The 18,977-nt window shown below is 31.1% G+C and overlaps 1 protein-coding gene across 1 annotated transcript in view; it reads right to left on the reverse strand.

The window, feature by feature from the left end:
* Nucleotides 1-1,614: 1,614 nt before the first annotated feature.
* The window catches only part of LOC118205085 (uncharacterized), a 130,832-nt gene continuing 113,469 nt past the window's right edge, over nt 1,615-18,977 (reverse strand). Inside the window, exons 11-16 of the mRNA XM_085824063.1 lie at nt 11,738-11,802; nt 10,350-10,411; nt 7,728-7,787; nt 4,247-4,480; nt 1,904-1,999; nt 1,615-1,776 (exon numbers count right to left, since the gene is read on the reverse strand). Of these exons, the coding sequence (XP_085680189.1) occupies nt 1,947-1,999; nt 4,247-4,480; nt 7,728-7,787; nt 10,350-10,411; nt 11,738-11,802 (474 nt within the window). The 3' untranslated portion in view covers nt 1,615-1,776; nt 1,904-1,946. The remainder of the gene's footprint in view (nt 1,777-1,903; nt 2,000-4,246; nt 4,481-7,727; nt 7,788-10,349; nt 10,412-11,737; nt 11,803-18,977) is intronic.

Genomic DNA, 18,977 nt, shown 5'->3' on the forward strand with positions numbered 1-18,977 from the left:
CTTCATCATTAATTTTTAAAACATCAAACGTTTTAATCGCCTGTAATCAAAAGGTGTGTTGCACTTAGTTTTTGCAAAAATTACTTCAGAAAGTATTTTAGAGTACTTTTCTAGTGCAAAATAAAAACAATTGTATTCTTGTTAATGCATTTAACTTTTCAAAGAAAACTTCATGATTCACTGCAGTATCCATTCAATATAAATTAGGGTATACGATTAAAAAAAAAAAAAAATTTAAGAAAACGTTGCGTGTACCATCAAACCTTGCATAAGACTGACAAGCAGTGTTCAAGAGTATAACAAATATATGCCACATAACTTCAATCGCAGCAGAATAAAGGATTTGGTGACAGACTGTCGTCCCTCTGTTGACCTCGACTTATCTTTTCGACCTCCACTACAGTACATCTGTGATTGTCGGTATATACCGGTGATGGTCCGAATTTATGAGAATATCATTCAATATTCAGTCTTTCACCAACGTATTTGGTATGTGTGGACATTCACCAGTGAATGTCGACATTCTCTAATTTCGGTCTTTTACAGTAACACAGATACATTGTAATAGTCTAGGTAAGCAGCCACAATACACAACAGCAGCCAACCTTGAAATCTTAAAAATGGGAAGATTTTTCACACTATGTGGCAATACCATTTTAAATGAACTTCATACTGATTTTAATTCACTTTATAATGTACAGTTCAGATTACCTATTTGTAATACAATTCTAATGTAATATATATTAGCATTTAATTAGACATTCTAAATGTTAAGATTGCTTGGCTAATTTAATATTTAAATTTTTTTAACATTTATACTGAGAAAATCCTGAGAAATAAAGGAAAGCTTTTATTAAGTAATTTTAAATATGATGAAAATAAAATTAATAATTAATGTACACAGTATTTGTGTGGATAAACTTCCTAATGTACCATATATTAAAGTATGAATGCAAATATTAACTGATTAAACCTTGCTTGAATCTTCATTAAAAACCTACAGATGTCTGTAGTAGATTAAAACAACTCAGATAAAATGAAGTTCAATCAGAAAAATTGAATAAAATCAATAAAATGTAATTTTAAAAAATTCAATTCGAATGAAAAAAATTCAATAACAAAAATTACCCTGAAAATCACTAGAGGAAAGGAATTTGCCTAATTAAATTACTTTAATTAATTTCCTTTATTCCTGGAAAACCTTTCTTAGGCTAAAAATTAAAATGAGATACAATGAAAAACTTGAATTGACAATTATGATACACTTTCAGGACCTTCATTTCTGGACTGGAGCTCTGACTATTCATTCATAGGGTACTAAATTTTCTCAGTTAGCACGACAGTTTATCAACAAATGGCATTTCATTTCAATACCATTCTTTTTTCTGATGTGCCAATTTATGTCTTACAGTGTACATTGCATTTAAAATTACACTTACAGTGTACATTGCATTTAAAATTAAAACAAAATGAATGACTTCTGAGAAACACAAGTGTTGCAACACTTGTGCAGTGAACTAAAACTACCACACAAAATCTTGATATGATCTTAATTTTTGTTTATTATATGCAAAAATTAAGAAGAAATGGAAGTCACTTAAAAAAGAGGAATCATTTGGTCAAAAATTATTTATTACTTGAAGGAAACTGTACATCGTAAATAATTTTGTTCCATTTCTTTTTCTGTATATCATGATTGAATGTTATACAGGTTTAGCATGCCTGTACCCTACTAAAGAATATTCTTCTGCTTGCCCATGCATAGTTTTTATCAACCTGAAAGATTTAATATGCATATATATATATACATAAACACACATTAAATGACACTTGAAAAGAAAATAATGTAATAAATTATGATCACAATTTTTTTTCAATCTCAAAATACAATATATTTACTTACCAATAATCCTAGTGGTAAATTAAAACTCTACATTCTCATATTATCATGCAGCATACCGACGATGCCGACGAAACATTTGGGAATCCTGACATTTGGCTGCAATAAGAGTCATATTTAGTATTCTTCACATTTAATAAAAATAACACTAAAGACTTTTGATGAACATTTTAAAATTCTTAACAGCATTTAAATCAACAATTAATCTTGACAAGAAAATGACAGTTGCAATCGTTTGCAAGGTTGAGACCTTGCCAACCGAAGATGTGAATTTGAGGGTTTGCCATCAAAGCCTGGGCTCGAATTAACACTGGAATGCCAAGTTTTCGGTTTTATCCATTTTGTGCACTCTCTGTGAGTTTTTCACTAAACTGATTGTGCAACTTTTGGTCTTGTTCATTTGCTCTCCCAACACTGTTGTAAGTTCAGGTTGGAATTCTAATATTCCTCTTTTCTGCCTCTCAGAGTGGAATGTGACCGGTAATTATTGCTCATCTGGATGAATATTATCACCCCTCTTAATTTGTAAAAACAATTTAGAATCACCCTGTATATAATACTTCATAAAAATTCCTATTTTTCAATGATATCAGGTAAATATATTAATTAAAGATAATTTACTTAATAACAATCTACTATGAGAAGCATATATTAGACTGTGCATAATTGAGATTACCAGATATTAAATATACATATAAAGTTATAGGTTTTCAAACATTCAATTTTTAAAACAGTCTCTTATATTAGAGATGTATTTTATAAATCTGCATTTATTATATTTTTCTTTATTTATTATTCATTTTTTGTTCTTCTATTTTAAACAACTACTACGATTATTTAAAACACTTTTAATTGATAATTTATTAAATAAAAATCTCTGAAAGTATATAATCGATTCAAAATAAGTACAGTACAACTCCAAGACTCCAACTTATCCGAACTCCAACTATGCGAATCGCTGATTATCCAAATCGCTTTCAGAATTTTTTGAGGGGGAAAAGGACGCTCAAGAAAAGAAAAGGGACGAGACAGAAGAAGAAGAGGATGAAGTCTCACTTGACGAATTAAGAAACATTCTTTTGAAAATTCCTGGATTTCAGAAGTTAGTGCTGCGGATACAGCAGAATAGATGGTGTATGATTATTCGTCAGACCCTGGGTTTCAAATTCTAAATCATAATGAACTTATTGAAAGTGTGAGAGAAGAAAGTGTCAAAGATGAAGATGACCTTAATGTCAAAGTTGAGGCAGAGACGGGTCCATCAGTTAGTGAAATGTTTGCCTGCCTTGAAACTGTGTGAAAGTGGATGGAGCTTCAACCCAAGTGAGACCACATGCAAAACTGCCAAGCGGATGGGCAACATGGCTGCCCGAAAACATATAAGACAGTCAAACAGCTTACTTTGACCGAGATGTCCAGCAAGCAATGACTTTCAGCACTTGTAAGTGCTGTACAGTACACTATATAACATGTACATAAAAGTGTTGCCTTTTCATTTTAATGAATTAAAACCTCTTTTTTTTTTAAAAAAATAGTTTTTTCTTCCATTTCAACATATAGTAATTAATTAAAATGTACGTAGACCCTTTCTTCGGAAAAAATACAATTATCCAAATGGGGTTTGATCCCAATTGATTCGGAAAATTGGAGTTCTACTGTAGTTGAATTTTGAATCAGCTGGAGCCAACTCCTCGTTGGGCGGAGCACACGATCTGATAAGTTTGACTTCCGTGATATGCCTCCATCTATCCATGAAAGGATAAGTTAAATATACCATGAATACCCTTAGTTTATTTCTATAAAATGGCCGAATGATTTGGTATCGGATTTTATTTTTCATCTCATAATTAAAAAAAAAATTGGCAGCACACAAAAGGGCTGCAGCACAGTGGTTGAGAATCACTGTTCTAGATCTTAATACAATAAATACTGTCTGACAAGATTCTGAGACATAACCAAATGAAATTTTGCTTAGGATCTTAACTATGTGTTACATAAGAGTTGCTTCTACAAATATTATAGGACCACATATTTTAATCTGAGGTTTCTGTGAAAATTATGCACTCACATCTACTGATACCTTCACAGATAAAAATGTATATGCTATTTTTTTAAAATATTATAATCTGTTGCACAAGGCAGTGAAACTGCAATATATGTATTTAGTATGCAGTTCCCTTGCTTAACTGATCCTTTGTCAAATTATATCATGAAGATTCCCCTTAACTGATGTCTGTTTCTATATGAGAATTTCAGTTTGATACCACTGTAGCATTAGATTAATATCAATAATTATCAATTATCAGAAAAATTTTAACTTAATTGACTTTTTTTTTTTTTTTTTACCTTTACGATCATTCAGGTAAGATTCATGCATGGAATATAGTTCTGGATTAATTTTCTGTTTAGCCTGCTTTAAAAGAGATAAAAGATCTTTGGTTAAACTAGCATTATTGGATGTGAAGAAAGAATGGGCAATTCCAGTTGCATGGCCACGTGCAGTTCGTCCAATTCTATGAATATAATCTTCAATAGTGGGAGGAAAGTCGTAATTTACTACATGTTGCACATCAGGAATATCTGAAAAAACAAAGAAATTTTTTTAAAACACTGATATTACCAGAATACAAAATATCAATATAAGTAATCAGAATACAAAAATTTGAATAAGGATTATTAAAATATGTATATAGATAGCTAATATTTATAGCCAACAAATAAATTTATTCTTATGACTAAAATGGTTGTACATTTTTTAACTCAATTAATTTAATATTTTTTCATATTAATTTCTTCTAATAAGAAGTACATACAGGAAACATATACTTTTATCTTACATTTTTCCTAAAGTTAGCCCATAAAACATGAATTAAGCACTTCTATTATTACTCAGTTGGTTAAATTTATTAGCAAAAGTTTAGGACTATCTACTTAACCCCTTTCTCGACAGAATAACCATTATAATGGCACTAGTATGACCATTATAATGGCATTCAAACAGGGCCATTATAATACCCCTGTTTGAATGGACGGGGTTATACACTCATGAGGCCATGTCTTTTTCTCCATTTTCCAGGCTGAAAAAGTTCTGATGAAATGTCAAATTTTAGGTCACTGAGGTATTATCCACTTACCTTTCAAAGGCATTTGTAATGAAGATCCATTTTTCTTATTTTTTTTCTTTTCATTCATAAAGCTACAGAATTTGGGATAACTGCATTCTTATATCATAAACAGAGCTTCATGTTGCGTCGGATCATCGCATATCTTTCTAAAATTTCTCGGAATTATTTTGCTTTAGTTTATAGCAATTTTCTAAAAACAAAAAGAGGATTGTCTGAAGAAGAAATATGAGAGCTTCAAGAGACTGATGATGAAATACAGAGAACGTGAATATGATTGCATGCTAGATATAGAAAATGGATCTGAAAGTGAACATAAGGATATAGAAAGAACTTCATATTTAGTGACAGATTTGCTTAATTATAGTGATAAATAAGCTGATAACAGGAATAAAATCTTTCTTGATGCAAAATTCATATGGCTTGAACCAAAACATGATGACAAGGTAAATGTTTTACATTTTATTAGCAGAAACAAAATAAAGCTACAAAGGAAAATAAATTTTTCAAAAATGTTTTCTGGTGAAATACTATTGAAAAAACTGTCGAGTAAAAAAAATTATTATGCAGAATAAATATTAGGGCAAAATTCCAGTTTTAGCACTGAATTAGAAAAAAAAAAAAAAAAAAAAAAAAAAGGCACAGAATTACATGGAAGGATGTTAAAGAAAATGAACTGCAAAAATTTTTGGTATTGATATTACTGATGGGGCATATTCAAAAAGAGAAGTTAAAAGAGTGCTCGTCAATTGATGAAATGTTTGAAATAACCGTTTTTAAGAAGACTATGTATGCAGAAAGATTTTTATGAATTCTTCGTTTTTTGCACTTTTGAAGATAACATGTCATCATCATATAGAAATGATCCTAATTACAGTCAATTTTGGAAAATACTGGAAATATTTGAGTACTTAAAAAAAAAAAAAAAAAAAAAAAAAAAGAGAGAAGTATATGAGCCCTCCAAAAAACTGGCTGTTGATGAAGTAAATGTTCCATTTAAAGAGAGAGTAATTTTTAAACAATACACTCCTGAAAAGCATAACCATTTTGGATTAAAATTTATATGCATCATCCAAAAAAATTAAAATATTTGGAAGAATTTTTTAATGTAACTTTAATACAAAGCTATTACAGAAATAATTCTTGTAAGCACTTTGTAAAGACACATAATTTTGTAATGATTTTAAAATTTGAATAAAATTTTTGTAAAAAAAGAAAAGTTATGCACTATAAATGTAAAGAATAACCTTTTTTTTTTCAACTGAAGTTTACATTCTCTTCTGCATATCATCGAGTAAACTGATTTTGGATAAACTGGAATTTGAAATTTTTTTTCAATGAGGAAATACATCCAGAAATCCAGTCACTAATCTTTACATTTTCCTTCCTTTTGTGAAATAAATGCAACCCACTGAGAATCTTTTAAACTACACATGAGGATCTCTGTTGCAAATAGAAGTTGATTTCTTAAGTACACATTGGTCAATTTCACTGATGGACATTTTTTTATTCTGATTTTGGCAACACTGGTTGAGCAAAGAAACTGAGAGAATTTGTGAACTTTACATTACATCAGTATATAATATGAAGGTGTTTGGTAACGACAAGTTTTCTGCTTTTGTAAACTTTTCAAAATTGTAATACATTTTTTTTCAGTCATATTTAATAATCTTTGTTTGTTAATTTAAATATTCTTTAACCCTTTTGCATCAAGAGAGGACCAAATCTGTCTCTCTTAAACATCGAAAGCGCCCTTGTGTACGAATTTCTCCTGCAATGGTTCTCCTTCCCCCATGGCAAGTAGAATACTACAGCACTAACAATAGCCTGCTTAAGTAAAGCAACAACTTCTTTCTTGGACACTTTCACCACTGTGGGTAGTTTCCCTTGCAACTTCGGGCATCAACAGCTAAACATTCACAGTAAACAAAGGAAAAATTAAGGCGCATTAAAATAACAGAACTACTTTTATTTGCTTAAGAGAATGATTGGCATGTCACTTAACAACTCCCGATAGCAATGAGCAATGCACTAACGTGATGGGGGAAAGCACTATATAGAAAATGATTCAGGCATTCGGGCAACCCAGCCAATGTCTGAACGGTCGGGCATTTTGGACGTCTTTGATGTAAAAGAGTTAATTTTTTATTGCCATATGATGTTTTTTAAATAGTAAAAAAGGTTTAAAAACATTAAAAATGCACACACAATCAAAATGACCGCATGTGTACCTTTGTGTTATAAAGAACACCAGGTGTTAAAGGGTAAATTAATTAGGTTCAAGAAAACATAACCTTTTAAGGTTCTAACAGTTGCCTAAGCCCTGGGCCAAAAAGTTAAGAGGAAGGCATGCTTCAGATTTTCTACTGGTAGCGGACTTTCTAAGAACTACTGAGGCATATTCTCATAACGCATAAAAGAAAACAGAGCATGCTGCAGACAGCAATTAGCAATGAGAAACAAAATGAAAATTAAATAGTTTAATTCAAAGAAAACCATTCAAATCTCACTTCCTTTGAAAAGGTAACTAGATGGTAGATAAGAAATGGCTTCATATCTGAATGAATATTAAATTCATATAATCTTATTTTAAATACAATATTTAATTTGGTTTGATATGTCAAGAGGGGAAGCAGAAATCTGCTGAATGAATACTTTCATTTGACTTTAGAAAAAAAAAAAAAAAAAAAAAAAAAAAAACTTACCTAAGCCACGAGCAGCGACATCTGTTGCTAACAATACCACTGATTTTTGCTCTCGGAATGCTGTAAATAAAGCAATCAAATAATTACAATATGATTTATAAATATAAATTTTTTATTCTATAATAATTGCATTACATTCATTTTATAATAATATTTATGAAGACTTCATAACAACTCTTTTCTTTTATATGAAAATTAAGATAATCAGAAAAAATTTTAATTTTGAATAGCTTCCTAAGTCAACATATCACAGCATTATTTCTTTTATTTTAGGTATAACCCATTAAGCATCAAAAGTACAAGAAATAATTTTTTCTTACACTAATAAGTATTAAATTAAATATAAAAAACTAAAACTACACTCAGTGGCGTATGCCCAGAACAAGTGGTCAGCTTAATCGCAGGACCCCAAGTGTTTAGTCCCCAAGCGAACTTGGTACTCATTTTATCGACCCAAGGGATGAAAGGCTGAGTCCACCTTGTCCAGCCTGGGAATCAGACCACGGACCTGTGGCGCTGCTGCACGATGCGCTAGCCACTGCGCCACCGGGCCTAAATATTAAATATTTATAACATAAATTTACACTGAAAATTTTTTAAAAAATGCTCTTACTTGTGAAAAATCGAGTGTTGTACTTGCACAATGTCAGTGGAATAATAATACAGATATTTAGTGAGTATGATTGTACTCATACAAAGTTTTCTTCGAGTGGAGCACTGAATTACTTTTTAGCGTTTAGAAGTTTTATAAATATACAAATCACTTTACTTTCAATTAATATTAAAATTTAGATTGCATTTCTTTTACAAATAAAGATTATTTTCAAATGAATAATTCAAGCCTGAAAAGTTTTACTACAATTATAATATAAAGCTACATTACATATTTTGCATCTATAAACAGTCTGGCTACGGCATTCTTTACAACGAAGTCTTCCGTTATCCTCAGACTTTACGATAAAATGTCTACCATCTCCATGCACTGGCTTTTGAATGTTAAATTTACTAGATCTTCCTGTTATTGATCTATTTCTGGTTAATTCTACTCCCTAATTAGAATTTCGCAAAAGAAATAATGCAATCTCGCATCTGAAATCTAAAACAGACTTTTTATTTCAAGTAGTAGAAAGTCATGGTATCATCAATGCATTTCTCAAGGATACATCAATGTAACTAGTAAATACTGGATACCACTTTTTGCCACTAACTCTTATTTTATAATGGCTAATGAGGCTGAGATATAAAAACCTTTTCCCTTTGCGTTCTTGAATACTAAAAAACACTTTTTATGGGTTGAATTTTTTCAAATGTTGAACCAAGAGTTACAACCAAAGTGTCATCCCATCAGACAAAAATTATTTTGTTTTTCTCTTCATACTGGAAATCATAGTGCTTCTGTCTTTCTTATGGACACATTTCACCGTTTCTAGTGAGCACATTTGAGTGGAGTTTCTTGAATTGTTCCTGCTGCATTAAAGCTTTATATTTTAGATGACAGAGAAGATAAAATTATATCATCAAGACTATTCCATTTTCATCTGATCATGACGATGGTTTTATTTTTATCCATTTCAAGTTTTCAGTTTTCTGTTTTTTAAACTTTTTCATATGACTAGCACTGTTTTTAGAAGGCTGAAACTTAGTTCTTATGTGAACTTCAACTTCCCCAGCAGTATTTGTAGTTCTTATGTGAACTTCAACTTCCCCAGCAGTATTTGGTTAAATATCATTATCATTATCATTATTCATGGAACAACAATATCAGCTTCATTCTGGTCAATATCATCATTACCGTCATCTGTTTCTTCATCAAAAAATCTCTGAACGGCTTCTTCTAATGTAAGGTACTTCATTCTAAGCATTTTTAAAGCACAGAATGAATATCTTAACACCTATACCAGCACAACACCTATTTTCCTTTCCATTCTCCTACAAACAGCTGTTTGATGGAATGTTCTGATAAGTGGTGACCTTGGCTAAATACAAATCACCCTAAAAATGGCGATTTATTCTTTGAATTTTTCGGCAAAAATACCTGATTGAAAATTTTATTTAAATTTTTATTCAAGCATGAGACTAATTATTATAAATAAAATTACGGTTGAAGACAAATATTGTTTTACAGAAATGATCTTCATAAGATTCCCTACACAAAATCATCAGCTAGTAAAAGTATCCTTGGTAATTATATTTTTAAAGGCATTTATTTTGAACGTTGCATTAATGCAACACCAGCGGCTAATGGGTTAAAAGATGTTTCACATGATTTAATAGATTAAAAAAAAGTGGAAACACTTAGAGACTTTTCCCATTTAAATTAATAACTTCCCCTCAGCTTTGTCATTTCTATTTACAGAATGGTTTCAGGGTAACAATGAACTTTTGCAAAACAGGCCAAACTGTTATGCGGGGGGAAAAAATAAAAAAATTATTTTTAGAAGTTTTTAAAAAAAATCAATAGACTGCCCTTATCAAATCAATATTACAGGATCATTAAATCAATGTAATGACATAAATTAATCATATTGTGATATTGAAGAATATACTAAAATCTCACTGAGAGCCATTCATTTAAAGCGATAAAACTGACATTTATATAAAATACAGAAAATAACTACTTACACCGTAAAACATGATCCCTCTGACGTTGTGACACATCCCCATGTATGCACATTGCATGAATTCTGAATAGAAAAAATAACTACTTAGGTTATGACAATAAGGAGAAAATCCAAGGGAAAAAAAAAGGGAGAGAGAGAGAGAAAAGAAAAAAAAAAAAAAAATATCATAATAGCTAAATATTAAAATAATATTCTTTTAAAAATAAAAGACCAGCAACAACTTTAAAAAATGGAAATATTTCATTTAAGAATTTATTTTTAATACCTAAAACTGTTTCACAATGCAAAGTGCAAAATATCTGTCCAGGGAAAGCAGAAACTGATGCTCGGCAATAAAGCCTTTGATTTTGAAATTACTTTATTTATTAATGAAGTGTATTACTACTCATTAACACAAGCCATGTTAGTCATTTTAAAACAATCTGCAAATCTTAATAACATTTTGTACAAGTCTTATTTTTATACCATCAGTACAAGAAAAAAAAAAAAAAAAAAAAAAAAAAAAAAAATCAAATGCAATATAATGCATACTTTGATTATAAAAATTTTCACTCTACTTTTTGTAAACAGTACAGTCTGTATACAAAATACATAAGAATGTAGCCTATGAACAATAGCAATGAAATGTACTAACATATGGGAGGGAAGTAAAATGTATGACTTATTGGAATAAATTACAGATGTGTGATTATAGTTTATATCACACACCACACAAAAACCATGTATTTACACGCATTTATTTTCTTTGCATAAATGAACTTAGAAACAGGGGGGAGTAAAGAAAATAAAGAAATAAATTTACTTTTCATGATACAAAATACTAAAAATTCTTATATATGATATGTTTCCCTACAGTTTAGCCTGAATTGAAATAAAGATTTTTAAACATCCTTTGTTTTTCAAAAAAGCAGACAAAATATTTAAAATCAAAATATTACAGTACAAAGTCCACATGCTGAAAAATTACTAGGTGTGTGGGAATCAGAACTTGTCCAATTTAAGTTTCATTAATCCAATAAATTTCATTTATTGCGAGAATTGTTTCCTAGAAAAGGATAAGCATTGAATACAGGAAATATGATGAAAAACTGGGAGAATTGGCAACTACAGCATAGAGTTTTCTTTGGAATTTTGGAATGCCTGCAACTGAATAAGACCATCAATAAACTCTTCATTGTGACTCAAAGAAGCTTGTTAGCATGAATGTACTCTGCCTCAAACTCTAATTACTCTGTCAAAAGTGAACACATCCCAAACTTGCTGTAATTATAACAACTCAACAGTTTTGATTGAATTTTATGGCTTTTGTACATTACATAAAGTCGCATATTACATAAATCAGGGATTACTGTACGTTATTGCTGGAAATAAATGAATAAAATATATTACCTATTTTTCCTCAAATAGAAACCAAGGGAATCAACATCCTTTTTGGTCTGAACAAATACTAAAACCTAAAATAAGTGTGAAAATAAAAGTTTTAAATGCAGAATTACATTTATAAATTATAAATACAATAAATTAAATGTATTTATATAGTGAGCATTGCTTTATAAAGACATATAACAAATATTTATAGAAGTGCAAAATGTGTGTATGCACAGTTATAATTACAAAAATTAAACTGAGAAAAATCTTCTCCCTGATTCACCTGAGTTACCTCAGAATGAGAAAACCATCATGCAGCAATTCGCTTGAGTATACTCGGTATCTTCAAATGCTTATAACATAGATTAACCCAATCACTAGAGGTAAATATCTCCAGTTTTTACTGCAAAGCATGTTTTCCTTTCCCTCATCAAAGCGATTACTAGCAATCAGCACTACAAAAGAGATAACCACAGGAATTAACTTCAAGGAGTTCTACTGAGAAATAACACTGCTCTCTCTTCTGTAAATTCCTTGCGATACTTTAAAAATTATCTGACTATCGACACCACAGGGTTGCAGTTTAACATGTGAGTGTCAGGAAAAGAAACTAATTTTTAAGGACGACAACAAAAGTTTTCAGACCAGTTATTCCTCTGACTATCTATCTATTGCTACAGAATAAAATTCATTTCATTCAACTACCATTTAAAGGGTTAAACTTCTAAAAATAAACATAAAAAACTTAATTTTTTTTGTAACATACATAGATAAAAGGGATATTAAATCCAAATACATTTATTTAATTGATTAAGTTTTATACATAAATAATTTGGAGCAGAAACTATATTTTAAAAAGGAAAAGTACATTCAGTTATTATATCATAATACATTGCACATAAAATAACAATTTAATTTCTTCAAAAAAATTGTAATCAATATTTTTCAAATTATTGTGTGTTTATTTTAAGGCAGAAAGCCATAGTTAATATTCAATACTGAAACTACTTCTGATTTTTTTCATGCATCAAAAATATAAAAACTTAAAGGATATAATGAACTCATGACCAGTAGGACATAGACAGAAAGCAAAATCTCATTTTTATATTCCAGTTTTAAAGAGTTAAAGTTTAATTAAAAAATCTGAACATAAAATGTTCTTTACTATTAGAAAGTTATTATAATTAGGGAAATAGAATCAAATTTTGACTTTAAAGCATTTTTTCTAAAGTTCTGTGGTGCTCATTTTAAATTATAAGTGTGAACAACTGTGAACAACAACAACAACAACAACAAAAAAAAAAAAAAAAAAAAAAAAAAAAAAAACCAATACAATAATTAGGCTAAAAAATCTTTTTTGTAAAAGAAAATATTTATTTTAAATAACTGTGTACAAAACAATGGTTTTAAAAATGTAATCCACTACTAAAGTAATACATTAATGTTTTTAAAAGAAAATTTGATTTATTATTTTATTTTATTTTGATGGTTTATTACAGTAGACTCCCGATTATCCACGCCTGCCGCACAATAGATTTTTTTTTTTTTTACAAGCGTAAAGCAAAATAAATAAAAATGTTCGCAAAACAGAGCAAAAAGTTAAATTTGCTAACATCGTGCTTATTTATGGCAAAAATATCCAGGCCTTTTCGGAACTATTTCCTCGGCCTTCTCGGAACCTTCCCCTCTGATGAGTAAGTGATTTCTTACTCACCCTTGCAGTGCCTGCTCCACCACCCTCTCTCGTCTTAATCTTACTGACATGTCCACTCCCTCCCTTTCACCATTGTTAGTTTAAGCCTGATAATGTTTGCGAACCGGTCGGAGTTAATTTCTTATCTTTTATTGTGTTCAATGCTTGTGCTTTTTGGTTTTGTGTTTTTCGTTACCGATTTAAAATGTCAGGAAAACGAAAGAAGGTTGTGCTGACGATTGCGCAAAAACTAGAATTAATTTCCAAAGTAGCAAACGACGCTACAAGGCAGCAGATGGAATTGGATTATGGAATTGCAGAAACAACAGTGCGTGACATTCTAAAGCAAAAAGACAAACTGGTGAACTTTGTATCAATGTTGGGCAGTGCTTCCGCAATGAAAACACGATAAACTATGAAGGGTTCTACCTTTGATGAGCTAGACACGGCATTGACAGAGTGGTTAACTCAAGTTCGAAAAGAGGGTACTCCTGTAAATGGCCCTATCATTGCGGCAAAGGCAGAAAAACTTTTTTGAGTTGTTCGGCCTGAAAGGAAATTTTAATGAGTCTTCTGGCTGGTTGACTCATTTTAAGCAGCGACATGGAATTCAAGAAATTGGACTTCATGGGGAGAAACTTAGTGGTGACCAACAAGCAACCGACGATTTCCACCATGAATTTGAAGAATTTGTTTTAAAAGAAGAGCTATCTTTTGAACAAATTTACAATGCCGACGAATCGGGACTTTTGTGGAAATGTCTTCCCACTCGCACTTTAGCATTTGAATGTGAAAGTAAAGCGGCGGGTCATAAAAGCAGCAAGGAAAGGATCACTTTTATGTCTTGCAGTAACGCTACTGATGAACATACTTTAAACTTGGTGTCATTGGAAAATCAAAAAAAGCGAGATCTTTCAAAGGCACAAGGATAGAAAATTTGCCTGTGGATTACTTCAACAACAACAACAACAACAACAACAACAAAAAAAAAAAAAAAAAAAAAAAAAAAAAAAAAAAAAAAAAGGATGGATGAACTGAAACATTTTTCAAGAATGGTTCAAAAAAATCTTTGTTCTTCAAGTCCGTAAACATCTTAAATCGAAAAACCTGCGCTATTGATCGATAAAGCACCTTCTCACCCAGCAACAAGCGTGCTAAAGTCTTCTGATGGACAAATTTTTGAAAAGTTTCTCCCCCTAAACGTTACTGGGCTAATCCAACCAATGGACCAAGGAGTCATTGCAACAATGAAGAGAACATACCGAACCAAGCTGCTAATGACCAAAATTGAAGAAGGTTATGATATGAAAGAGTTTTGGAAACACTACACAATCTTGGACAGCATCTACGATATTGCATCTGCATGGGACTCGGTGAAACCGTCAACTCTCATAAAATCATGGAGAAAACTTATGCCTAATGTTGAAGCCAACAACAACCCCTTTGAGTTGTGAAGAAGAGAATGAAGATGTAGACAAGCCCACGGCAACTCTTGCCGATATCGTGAAAACAGTTCCAGATGGTGAGAACATCGATGCTGAAAACATTAACAAGTGGTTGGAGTGTGACGTCAACGAACCTGGTTTCGAAAGCTTGACAGATGATGAAATTGTGAAGAAAGCAAGAGGAGAGACCGAGAATGAAGGAAAGTGAAGAGCCCACTGTGTAGATGCGGAAGACTCACGAAGCGGCGGCCCACCAGCGGCCGAGTGGTAAAGTCGCTAAACACTGGTAGTTCGGTCCGAGGTTCGAATCCTGCGAATGGGCTGGCTGCATGGGAGTTTTCGTGGTTTTTCCCATGTGTAACGTGTATACAAGCCAGTTCCCCTTAGAAAGTCCTCCACGAAGGCATCCCTCCCCTTAGGCAGATAGCCCTTGATGCTTTGCCATAATCACACACACATGAAGCGGCTTTGCAACAAGTCGACGGACTGCCGAGCTATTTGGAAGAACAAGACGACGCGCAGTTGGCCAAGAAACTTATGCTACGAAAAATGCAATCTCGGATCAAAAGAAAATGCTTCCAAAGCAAGAAGCAATGACTGATTTCTTCAAAAAGGTGTAGTTTTACAGTTATGTTTTGTAATTACATAATACATTACAGTATTAAAACAGTACATATGTATTAATTTTTCTGTGTATCCCTGACACCTTTCGTAAGTACAAAGCACTTTTCTGTTTTCATTAACAAAATGCATTTTAGGTTAGTTTTGAGTGATATACTAAAATATTAAGCGTTAGTTAAACATTTTCTGCTGTTTATTTTACGTTTTATTGTACATAAAACAATTTTTTGAAGTTGAAATGACTGTTTTCTCTTTTGCTATACCCGTTTTTAGCTTTTTTCCGATTATCCGCCTGCGCCACCCAATTCCGCAGATAATTGGGAATGTACTGTTCTTCATTACAGCAAAGGAAATAAGAATAATATGCATAACAGGAGGTATGATTTCATAACTGCAAGTGACATTATCTATATTACACATGGAGAAAATCTCAAAAACACTCATTAATTCCAATTCTGCTCACCATATCAATTTTTGCGATCTTAAATGATCAGCAACCAGTAGGAATAATCTCATTAATAAAAAATACGTAAAAACAACGTTTTCTGTATTTATTACTAACAAGAAGCAAAATATTTCGACCATTATAGTTAGAAGAATTTGAAATTTTAACACAATGTAAAATAAATAAATCATAGTTGCCAAATGCCAATTTTAAAATGTGAAAAAGCAAGAGGTTCTCATACAAAAACAGGAGTTCTTGCAAGGTTTTTGCACTATATGGCAACACCATTTCAAAATAGCTCCAAATTGACTCACATTCATTTTATAATGCATGATTCAGATTTATGAAACATCTATAATTAATTCTGGAATAAAGTATATTAATATTTAATTAGATACTCTAAATTTGATATTTTTTGTAGATTTCAATTTGTAATTTTTTTACACTGTTATATTGAGAAAATCCTGGGTAGGGAAGATGAGCTTTCATTTATCAAATTACAGTGAAACCTCGATTCATGAATTCAATCCCTGAAATATTCATAAACCAATTATATCTGCAAAAATTAATATAAAATGGATTAATTTTTTCCTATATTAGAAATGCTTTATTTAAACTTACAGCAGTATTTTGTACACGAGTTCATAAGCCAAAATTAATGAAAATCATTAAACATAGAACAAAAAAGATAAACACAATATTAAACACATAAAACAGAAAAAATTAGTGCAAATTTTCTATATCTATGAGAAGAAGCAAGGATGGCATAAGTGGAAAATGATTATGTTAATGTGAATGCAAAATTCCCTTCTACAAAAACATCAGGTCCTTAGGAAGCATCTTCTTTTTACCTTTGTCTTTTAGGCGTGATTTGGCTCTGCTTGAGATTCATTGGGTCTCTGTTTCACTAAAAATTTGTCCAATGTAATTTTTTTGTTGTTTATATTTTAAAATGTTTCTATAGTGACACATGGCATCGTCATTAAAAATCTCTTGCAATAGCTTGTAAACTCATATGTTGATTTATCATGTTGATATCATTACAGGAAAAATTTGTATCTTACTCCCATTATACATGAATTTTATAGATTCCCGAACTAGGATAATATTTTTGTTCTTTTTCTTTCGAAGACATTCCTTACACTATCTCTTTTTGTTATTCCTTCTGAAGATGTTGCAGTTCTTTCTTATTGGGCTTAGTTTTATAGTCTTATAATTTGTCCATATCTGTTAGCCCATGGTGCCTAGAAACCCAATGTCCTAACAAAAAAGTCCTGCGAGCTCAAAATCTCTGCTTAGAACCCAATCTGGCCATAATTAATCACCCTGTTAGTCACCTGTTGCCATGCTTAGCTAAGGGATGAAGATATTAACCCTTTGCCGCTCAGTGTTCCACTACATGGCACAGCCAAATTGAATCGTTTCTGAAACCTTTAAATTCAACCATAAATAGATAAAAATGCCTTTATAATATACATTGAACTTTTCTTTTTAAACAGTAGATAGCAGCATATCACAAAGAGACACAGAATTTTCATTTATTATGTGTTATTAAAATCTACTTTTTTTTCAAGTAATTTTCTCTATTTTTTTAATGATATAAAAAATTTTATTTGGAAAAAAAAAAAAAATTAGGCATAATTTTGTTGGCTGTACTCCAAATTATCTGTTCTATATTTTTTTTAATCTTTCAGACAAAAACCATACGCAGAATCATTGAATAAACCCTGGTGTTCCATTAGCGGGAACACTGCGCCTTTAGTGATCTTATGCTGTTACGAATCAGAACATCTGGGCTTAGGAGAGAACATCCGTTGTTTACATTTTCTGTTTCCGTTGCTTTGGGGGGGGGAATGAATTCAAAGAAAGCAGTATTGAGGGGTGAGGTCTGTTTTGTGTTATGAAAATCCTAATATTGGCATCTCGAATTTTTTGGGATTAGTTTTTAGGCAGGAATTTTATTAGTAGCTTGAATCATCTTTACTTAGACCTGCGCGAATTTTTTGCTGTCGCTTTTTAGTCTCATTCCCGTTTATTTTCAATAATTATGTTATATATTTTTCGTGTATGTATATATCATATTCTTATTTTTCTTTATTCTTAATATTAACCGCAGTTAATTCTTTTATTATTAATTTTCTATAAATGGTGCGGAGAGGTCTAACTCTTTCCAAAAATTTGTAAATATTTTTGTATATAGGACTTGTGTATATAGATATTTATCTCATTTATCCGTATATATTCAATAATATTGTGTATATCCAGGAAACCATGTATACAGCCATAATACAGTTTTTTCATTCTTATACAAACGCTTCTACTCACTTTCGTGCTTCACTGCAATGCTCGCTTAGTCGCACTTTTAAAAGCTCTGGCGGCGCAGTGTTCCACCTCATGGAACACCTACAGAATTAAAACGGTAAGTGCATCTTTTACAAAATTTTACCTGTATACTCCTTTAGGACTAAATAGACTGCATACAACCATTTTGTTGAAATTCTGACGTTAACGTATAGTGCGCCGCGAAGGGTTAAAGTGTTTCAGAAGCTCGTATGTTAATTATGTGGCATAGGTTATCTCATAGTACTTTTTAAAATCATAAGTTGATCACAAGTCATTAAGTTTTCTTAAAAAAAAAAAAAAAAAAAAAAACATCTTTTTTGCCTGGATAATTGGTTTGTGATTCGAGATCTCTTTTTACTTTTAAATATGACAAAATAAAATTGATACTTAATGTACTTACTATTGTGAGAATAAATTAGGTAACATGCCATTTACTGATGTAAAAAAAAAAAAAAAAAAAAAAAAAAAAAAGAATACAAAAAGTTCAAACATTGGGCGAATTTTCATAAAAATCAGTAAATTAAGAAAATTCAGATCAAATAAAATTCAACAGGAAAAATTAACCTGATCATCAGGTGTGAAGAAATGCAGTCTGCACAAATTAAGGTCCATTTTACTCAACAAATTTCATTTACTGCTGGGAAATATTTTCCTAGTAAAGCTTCCCTTAGTAAGGGCTAAAAATTAAAAACTGGAAAATTCAGTGATCTAGCT

Source organism: Stegodyphus dumicola, chromosome 1 (assembly GCF_044657685.1).
Source record: "Stegodyphus dumicola isolate Sdum_Otavi_A_Nest chromosome 1, ASM4465768v1".
Lineage (NCBI taxonomy): Eukaryota > Metazoa > Arthropoda > Arachnida > Araneae > Eresidae > Stegodyphus > Stegodyphus dumicola.